Here is a 9,023-nt window from a genome sequence, read left to right as displayed (position 1 = left end):
GAAAATACACGGAAACCGATTCGCGACCTTTGACCCCGGCGCCCACGCTCGCCAGCGGCCCAACCGCATTAACAAGCCACGCGACCCAGGAGGACCTACCGGTGACCTGTAATCCGCGCGAGCGCACCACCCTAGTTCTCGATCTTCGAACGAATTCGCAGAACCAGCAGGTGGTCGGTATTCAATACACTATTTTCGTTAGACGAATTATTGTTACTATCATTTTTATCGCCTTTTTGTTATAGGTAAACTTTTTCTGAATAAATTCTCTCTTTCTTATTCCTTAAATAAAAAAAATATTAGTAATCAATAATATTAATAATTTTGTTAAATATTATAATATTAATTAGTAACAAATAAAAGATGGTTCTTGTGTAAAAGTATAATAATATAGAATAATTATATTATAAAAATTTCTGTGATATAAAAATAATAAATAAATTATACCACAGTAGATGACAACCCTGCTCTAAGAGATAAAGTAAAAATAAAATAAAATTTAATTCCGAAAAGATTAATACAGTTCATGTATGTTATGCAAAAGATATGATGCTTCACGAGTACACTATTGAAAACTTGAAGAAATGCCTAAATATTTTATTCATATTACATTAAAATAGTTGTTCCCTTATTGAAGATGATTTTCCTGTATATAAAAGTATTATCGATGATATATTCGGTTTTAGGAAAATGAAACCTTTAGCTGGCATGCTCTTACGCTCGAGCTACCGCCGATGCCCCGGAAAAGCGAGATATTTGTCTGTAAGCCGGTCTCGAGATCACATCATTTGTCAGTGGCACCAGCGCCGCCTCCTCCATCACCTCCCTCACCTCCCTCACCTGTCACTGAAAGATGCGAAACGGTAAGTATCCGATTCTTTCTCTAGAAGCTGTGCATATGCGCCTTCCTCTCGCATGTTTGAAATTTTATGTAATTTGAAAAATAATATAAAAATAATATATGCTGCTTATATACCGGTGAAAGAACTCGTCCAAGAACGTGGAGGAAGAAGCCGATAGCGTCAGCGAACAACAACCGGTAATTATTCGAAGACGGGGAAAGCGATTGCGTAAAAGAAAGTGTAGGAGGGGCTCGACTTACGGCCAACAAACGGAAGTTCGCGATCCGCTCGAGCCCACGGTAACACAAGTCTCACAGATCGGAAACGGATCGCGGCGGCCATCGTTAGTACTTACAAAAATATATATTAAAATTTATAAAAATAATGTATTGTATTTTTATATATTTATATTAATGTATGATATGAAGAGAGAATATCGAATTGAAAGAAAAGATAAGAAAAATTATTTTCTTAACACAAAAAACCACGTAACAGGGCTCATATTAATATCGATAATGTTGACGACTCGATCTCTTCAAAGAAGACGCCCGTGCATACAATAAGTCACACGATGCCTCCGAGTTTCCTTACACATGACATTCTGAAACACTTATGTCGAGAAATAGATCGCGATACGGTGGAGGCGGAATTCTCCATTAAAGTAAATATTCTGAGATCTCTAAATCTGCTAAATGTTTTCTTAAATGTTAATTAATTAAGTTATTTTAGAAACGAATCGCCTTAGAGGAAGCGTTACGAGTAAAAGGCGACGCTTACTCAACTCTGCGCGGATCTCGTCAAACGAGCGCCAGCTTGTTGGCGCAAAACGCTCCCAGAGTATTTTCCCGTCAAACAGTACGATTTGAATTACTCGACAGTCAAAGTCTTTATGGTACGTCTTACGTATAATTCATTAATCTATTTTCGATAGGTTGGAAGAGATGAATTTAACGCTATACTAAAACAGGTAACAAATTTTATACAAGGTGTTCCTCACACACTAAGCAAAGTTTCTTCGATCTTCTGTACTTTAGAAATTATATATAATCGATATTTATACATAAGTATTTATATTTATATTTTTACCTGTATTAATTTATTCACGCATTGTGGTGATATGATTGTTGTAGGATTAACGCCACTTCGATATCTCAGCAAGTATGCATACATCACTTCGGGAAGGAAACTGATATTCGGTCGAATATTTAACAGATTTAACGACGAGGCGTTGAACAACGTGCGACGCATTTCGTCGAGCAGCGTCGAAGAAGCTCTTCAAGAAGTGATCGGGAAAGCGTTGACAGACGAGCAACGATCCTATCTGAGGTCTGTGATAGGAGAGATAACAGACTCATTGGACTTTAGGGAGTGGTGCGGATTATGCGCTGCTGTCGAGAGGCTGCTGTGTCCTCTGCCATCAAAAACAAGCGATCCACCAGCCTGGCTCGAAAAGGTAGACTTCGAAGCTCTGGAACGAAGACTCAAGTCAGCCGAGTCGGTAGATACCACGTTGGCATTATTATTGAAGGAGATTCGTGACAGATAAAATATGATGTGTGTTTCTCTTATTATACATATTCTTTTTTATCACAGTGATAGCTAATTATAATGTTGGTATCATAAATCTTACGATGAAATTTAGTATGTTATAATTATTTAATGTAAGTCTAAAAAATAAAACTTTTTTCACGATTCTACAAACGATCCCTATATATGTATATATATAATAAATATATATCTTGACGAATTCCACAGTAAATGTTCAATAGTTAGATATTTAAAGCAAAAACATACAAATTATGAGTATCTATTCGTTCATAAATTACGAATGAAAACTACAGAGAAGATACGAATTACTTAATTATAATTAATACGTGTGATTAATCGAAATGAGAAATTGGTCTTCCATAAATTGTATTAAATTTCGATCGTTACTTTATAAAAAATGGACCATGAATCAATTCATTCGTGTCATTGATATGTAATTCTCGTATAACTTTGCTAGATCGAACATTTACTAATTTCGTACATCGATCATGACGCGTAAAGATTACGATCCGTTTAAACATAATGTAATGGAGATCACAAATACTTACTCACGCCTTTAGCGTTGATCTACTGACACAAGATGTAGGACGAAAGAAAGTTCTTCTCATCTACGTTCATCGCACATTTTATTGCCAGAGCGGACTCGCGTATATCCACTCGAGCGTACACATGTTGCTTGTATATTCGGTATTAGATTTTTTTGGCTAATATACAAACGAGTTTTCTTGTTCTTTCTCTCTCTCTCTCTCTCCCTCTCTCTCATTCTCTCGCACTTAACAACATAATAAATAATGGGTCACTTCTGTTTCATCGTAAGGATAATATATAAAAACCGGTGTCTCTTTCTCTCTGCATTATTAAATAAATTAAGTAAACGAGCGATAGGACGAAACATAAAAATAATAAGAACACGGGATCGCGTAGAGTACTAGGTTATAATAATACACTACCGGATGTGTGTCTCGTGTTTTTCGTGTCATCTGTTAATTTTTGTTCGTCGCTCGGTCGGTCGCTAGTCGCTACGTCACATATTGCACATACAACTAATGTACAAATATAACGAGATGCCTACGTGTTCGCGCCAGTGACCAAAAGGAGCCGCGATTAAGTATATGTGGGTGTGTGTGTGTGTTCTTGTGTATCACATGTGCGTGCGTGTATGTATATGTTGTGTATGGGCACGCGCGCATTATCCTCGTGGCCCTGGGAGAACGTACGCACGATACGATGTCACTTCTGTTTCATCGTAAGGATAATATATAAAAACCGGTGTCTCTTTCTCTCTGCATTATTAAATAAATTAAGTAAACGAGCGATAGGACGAAACATAAAAATAATAAGAACACGGGATCGCGTAGAGTACTAGGTTATAATAATACACTACCGGATGTGTGTCTCGTGTTTTTCGTGTCATCTGTTAATTTTTGTTCGTCGCTCGGTCGGTCGCTAGTCGCTACGTCACATATTGCACATACAACTAATGTACAAATATAACGAGATGCCTACGTGTTCGCGCCAGTGACCAAAAGGAGCCGCGATTAAGTATATGTGGGTGTGTGTGTGTGTGTTCTTTTGTATCACATGTGCGTGCGTGTATGTATCATATATGTTGTGTATGGGCACGCGCGCATTATCCTCGTGGCCCTGGGAGAACGTACGCACGATACGATACTACTTGGCTAGAGTCTCTATAATACACAGCGCAGCGCTATCCGCCGTATAACGGAATTTTTTGGGACGTTCCGTTTGTGATCGAGATGTGCCAAGAGAGGAATTTTTATCCACTTGTTTGTTTTTTATTAATGCCGCAGCGAAAAATTGAGAGCGAGCTTTCGGAGAACGAGGCAGTACGAGTGCGTTTTGCCATCGATACCATTTCACGAGAAACGCTCCTCTCGCTCTACTTAAATCTCTTTCTTCATCCATCGCCACTCTCCCCAATCATTCGATTAGTATAAAAAAAGTTGCTGCTGTCGCTGCTGCGGGGCAGTGGGACTGGAGTATGTTGGTGCGACGTTGCACGTGATGGCGACGATGGGCTAGTTGCCGTTTGTGGATCGCTGCGTCGCCGGAATCACGGCGTCCCGCTCAGTCCCGTAGATCTTACCTGCTTTCCTCGCCATATTGCCGAGCATCTCCATTGAGCATTTGTGAGCCGATCTTAACGAGAGCGCCCATTCCTTCAAGCTTATCTCGTCCTACGGGAAAATTATTATTGTTAGTGTTTAAACTATTCGACAATTGGATGATTCAAAGAGTTCAAACTCTCTACTCAAGAATCTTAAAATTTTTCGATTTTTTAAAACAATACATTCGACGTTATTAGTGCCTTTTACTTCCGTTAAAACTATTTGTATGATATACTCAAACTTTAAATTAAAATATTTTCACATTTCAAACTAAAATATTCTTATCTATATCTTTAACATGAGATTATTTTATATGAGATAATTTGTATTTTATCGTCAAGTAAAGATATTGAAAATAAATTCACTTACGGCATTCGTAAGTACGATCTTTGCATCCCTTGTGCGCATTACGATGCACTGTTCTCCCTTAACAAGCTGCAAGTCTGCCCCGACTTCCTCTACCTAAAGACATTGCATATTGTATAATATAGACCATTCTTTCTCGCGAGTAAAACAAAACATGAAATGTATACAAGACATAATTATTAAGTAAATACTGATATATCTACAACATTTTAATTAGACAATTTTATTCCTGCTTTTATCCCTTTCATATATTCTTGTTCTTTGTAAGCGATGCGCTTACCTGATCGAGAAACACGAGCTCGGGCTTAGTCGCAGATTCTGGATGTAATTCTAACCGATTTGGATAAAGTTTCGCGTAACGTGTTTGCCATGCGCTCGCGAATGGACCCCCTAATTTTTTTATATAACCGTGTAACATACAGTCCGAACCTGTAAATACGAATAATGACATTGTATCAGTTACAGTTCCATCTAAATTTTAGAATATCGAAACACAACGCGGTTACCTTTCTCATCCGTGTCAAACCGTTGCTTTTGTTTCGCCTTTTTCTTATTTTCCAACTGTCAGAAATATAAAATGCAATCAGTTACTAAATAACAATGATATCATATTAAGATGTGTCTTTTTTACCTTATCCGCTTCGTTATTGATTGTCTCGAACACAGTCTCGGCTACTTCAGCCTGCCATCTTTCAGAGATGACCAGAGGAAAGTTTTTGTATAGATCTTGATCCGCCTCCGTCAGTTTGATTCCTTTCGTGTCTTCCTCGTCGAAGGAACCGATGTCAAAGGCATCTGCGGCGTTGACTTCGCCGCGCGGTGGTATTAAGGGCGGCGTATATTTTTGCAGATACACCTGCTGCCAATCGATACCACTGAAAAATGGGTGCGCCTTTAACTCGTCCGTACCGTTGCCGCGACAGCCGAGTCTGTTGTTAACATCTCGTTGTAGCAAACCTTCCAACAGCGATCGCAACTCTCGTGAAAACGTCTCCGGTAATTCAACATTCTGCAAACGATCAAAAAATTGTTCGAATCTTTGGGTATGTGTTTTTCGACAGAGATCTTTATCGAAATGGTTTAAATCTTCGTTGATTATTCACTGCAGCAATATATTACATATGATAAACCGAAAAATTGTATTTTTCCATCAAAAATTTTAATACAATTTTTACAATATCATGATTCAATACGGCTGCGATGAAATATTGAAAGTCTCAGCGCACAACTCACCATAGTCAATGTCATACGGTCTATCTCGTGTTTGTCCTTGGTTTTGTGTTGCCTAAACGGACTATGGCCTTTCAAGAGCTTGTACAGCATACAACCAAAAGAGAACCAATCCGCACTCGAATCGTACGCAGTGCCCTTCGAAAGTACCTCCGGCGCCATATATCCGTGCGTGCCACTGTTACAAGACAGGAGATCTAAAGTGATGTTTATACGCGTCGAAAAGTTTAATCGTGCTTTAGCACAGTATTATACGTACACGCTCGCGTGCGGTTTCTTCTTCGAGAAATCGCATGCTAGTCCCAGATCCGATATCCTGACGTGACCGTGCTCGTCCAGCAATATATTCGCGGGTTTCAGATCACGGTAGACAATGTACCTGCGATGCATGTGTTCTAAGCCGAGGATCACCTCCGCGGCGTAGAACTTCATTTCCGGTTCGTTGAAGACTCCGTGTTGACTTAAGTGGTAATGCAAATCGCCGCCGTTCATCAGATCCAGGATGAAGCATAGCTTGTCGGCCGTGTGAAATGCGTACGTCATACACACTATGAATGGACAATCTACCTGCAGTGACAATATTTTACGTTTCGCTATTATCGCTTATGATTCATCGCAAAGATATTTTCATTTTGAAAAAAAAAGAAAAGAAAAAAAACACTCACTCCGGTGCTGACTAGCGAGAGCATTATCCTCTCGTTAAGAGCTAACGTTTCACCCTGTTTCATCTTAATGCGCTTTTTATCCAGGCATTTCATGGCGTACATCTTGCCGGTATCCGCTTTCCGGCAACCGTATACCTCGCCAAAGCCGCCTCTGCCTATTATTCGATGCACGCTGAAGTCGTTCATCGTCAACTATAATTTCCATTAAACGATTATAATACAATGTCAAAAATATTGTCTTTGAAAAAAATAATTTGACCAATAATTCGAGAAATATACCTGGATATTCAACTCTAAGTTTTTCCATTGGCAAAAACGAGTGTATTTATCGCTGTAAAAAAATCATGTACAATTTATTCATTACAATCGCAGCATGACTTATATCGTCAAAGTATTATACCTTTCGAGAAATTTCTGAAACGGTTCCCCTCGCAGATGATTAAAAATCTCCTCGATGTACGGCTACAAATAGAAAGGATTTCGTGAGTCATGTAAATATCGATACGTATGCGCAATCGCGTAGATAAGGCTACGAGACAATGACCTACCTCGAACAAGTTAACTGGGACTTCATTCTTCATGAGATACTTGTGCACGTGAGATACCGCCTCTTGAGAATATTCCTACAAAAAATATATAGATGCGTCGTTATATATCAAAATCCTAGATAAAGTTTTCCTCTAGCGATATCTCTAGAGGAAAAACGTGAATGTTCGACTCGATGCCGCGTTATACTCACGTGAGAATGCGCCAATAACTCTTTCATAATGTAATTGTCGTAGATCTCTCTCGCAAGTTTTCTCCTCTCTTCCGGACATTCGAGCTTCTCGTACGCTTTGATCTACAATGCATAAATAAGCAATTTCTTTACGCAGTTGTCTCAGCGATGTATGATATATGCGACGCTACTGAAATTTAATTAAATAGTGTGCGGGCTAAAAACACGAACCTCTTCGTAAAACCTAAGTTGCGGAATCGGTTCCTCCGCTACAGTCTCGCAGAAGTCTTTGAATAAAAGGTAACCTGGAAGTACATGTGGAGTTTGCTTGACATTGGCGAATATTACAATATTGTCACAACTCACTACATTGACGTTAATCTCACGCAAAGTGATAATTCACGATAGAAGCAAATAAATCCGTATAAATCGGCGCGGTTCTGCCAAAGAAAATAGATTTTTCCAGATCATCTCAGAGGATAGCGATCAATTCATACATTTCATTCTGCGCGACGCGAAAAGAATCAAATACATTATTAAATCATCTTACTCGGGATTATTTTACGCGATTGAGATAAAAATCTATTCAATACTCGAAAAGATGTATCAAAATAATGCTTTAAAAATAGTAAACACTCGATTAAAACGAGACTGTCAATTATCTCGAGAGTATCTTTATCAAATTTTTTACGCGCACGAATATTTATATTTGTCGTTAAAATCTTTGAAATTCACGGTACGAAACATGAGTCGCGAAAATTATTCTGCACAATAATATAATTATGACTACAATTATCTGTGAATAATGCATGCACGCATCTCGCACAGTGTATCGAACAAAGAAAATATGCCAATATCTAAAATAGTATACATCGAAGTCATATCGTCAAACACAGATAGAAACGCTTATGGGGAGCAAGTTCTCCTCGTTACAAACTCGACAAACTATTAACTCGACCAATTTATGATCTAAATTTAAGCATCCCTTTGTCTTTAATCTCGTCAAAAAGCGAAGGTCGCGAATAGCGATGGATTAAAGGATGGAATATCGAAGCAACAGCTTACTCACCTAACATTTGATTAAATATTTTGTCGAAGTTTACTTCGTTACTCTTCTCCAGATATCTGTGCATAACGCTCCTAACGCTGAAACAGAAAAGATTTATTTTATAATTAATAAATAGCCTTAATATTTTCTAGATTAATATCTCCTCTCTCTCTCTCTCTCTCTCTCTCTCTCTTTCTTTCTTTCTCTCTGAGCAACTAATAAAAGTACGGCAAGTATAAACAACACAGTCATGGAAAATAATTACAAGGAGTGTAAACTAAATTAATTGCATCGAAATGAGATATAAGCCGAACTTAAGCGTAAGAAGAAAAAAAATGTAAGAAAGAAAAGCAAGAATTATAAAACAAAAGTAAAACAATATAAATATAAATATAGGTATATATACATACACATATAAGTATATTTTAAACTTTAAAATATATGTATATATTTTCGATTTTAAGATATATATATATA

General features: G+C 37.9%; 2 protein-coding genes across 2 annotated transcripts in view; one reads left to right on the top strand and one right to left on the bottom strand.

Moving 5' to 3' along the window:
- Positions 1–3,199, top strand: part of LOC115238918 — a 4,306-nt gene extending 1,107 nt beyond the window's left edge. The window contains exons 4-9 of the mRNA XM_029813102.1: positions 1–173; positions 687–863; positions 986–1,185; positions 1,338–1,503; positions 1,572–1,734; positions 1,973–3,199. The exon at positions 1–173 is cut by the window's left edge and continues 5 nt beyond it. Coding sequence (XP_029668962.1) covers positions 1–173; positions 687–863; positions 986–1,185; positions 1,338–1,503; positions 1,572–1,734; positions 1,973–2,388 — 1,295 coding nt within the window. The 3' untranslated portion in view covers positions 2,389–3,199. The remainder of the gene's footprint in view (positions 174–686; positions 864–985; positions 1,186–1,337; positions 1,504–1,571; positions 1,735–1,972) is intronic.
- A 612-nt stretch (positions 3,200–3,811) lies between these two features.
- Positions 3,812–9,023, bottom strand: part of LOC115238912 (G protein-coupled receptor kinase 1) — a 21,148-nt gene continuing 15,936 nt past the window's right edge. Inside the window, exons 2-15 of the mRNA XM_029813078.1 lie at positions 8,568–8,644; positions 7,730–7,803; positions 7,520–7,621; positions 7,329–7,403; positions 7,181–7,242; positions 7,060–7,111; positions 6,781–6,972; positions 6,375–6,682; positions 6,119–6,293; positions 5,517–5,894; positions 5,392–5,446; positions 5,166–5,314; positions 4,889–4,981; positions 3,812–4,588 (exon numbers count right to left, since the gene is read on the bottom strand). Of these exons, the coding sequence (XP_029668938.1) occupies positions 4,430–4,588; positions 4,889–4,981; positions 5,166–5,314; positions 5,392–5,446; positions 5,517–5,894; positions 6,119–6,293; positions 6,375–6,682; positions 6,781–6,972; positions 7,060–7,111; positions 7,181–7,242; positions 7,329–7,403; positions 7,520–7,621; positions 7,730–7,803; positions 8,568–8,644 (1,951 nt within the window). The 3' untranslated portion in view covers positions 3,812–4,429. The remainder of the gene's footprint in view (positions 4,589–4,888; positions 4,982–5,165; positions 5,315–5,391; positions 5,447–5,516; positions 5,895–6,118; positions 6,294–6,374; positions 6,683–6,780; positions 6,973–7,059; positions 7,112–7,180; positions 7,243–7,328; positions 7,404–7,519; positions 7,622–7,729; positions 7,804–8,567; positions 8,645–9,023) is intronic.

Source organism: Formica exsecta, unplaced genomic scaffold (genome assembly GCF_003651465.1).
Source record: "Formica exsecta isolate Colony F162 unplaced genomic scaffold, ASM365146v1 scaffold362, whole genome shotgun sequence".
Taxonomy (NCBI): Eukaryota; Metazoa; Arthropoda; class Insecta; order Hymenoptera; family Formicidae; genus Formica; species Formica exsecta.
Note: the sequence above shows the minus strand (reverse complement) of the source record. Positions and strands in the feature narration are given on the sequence as shown.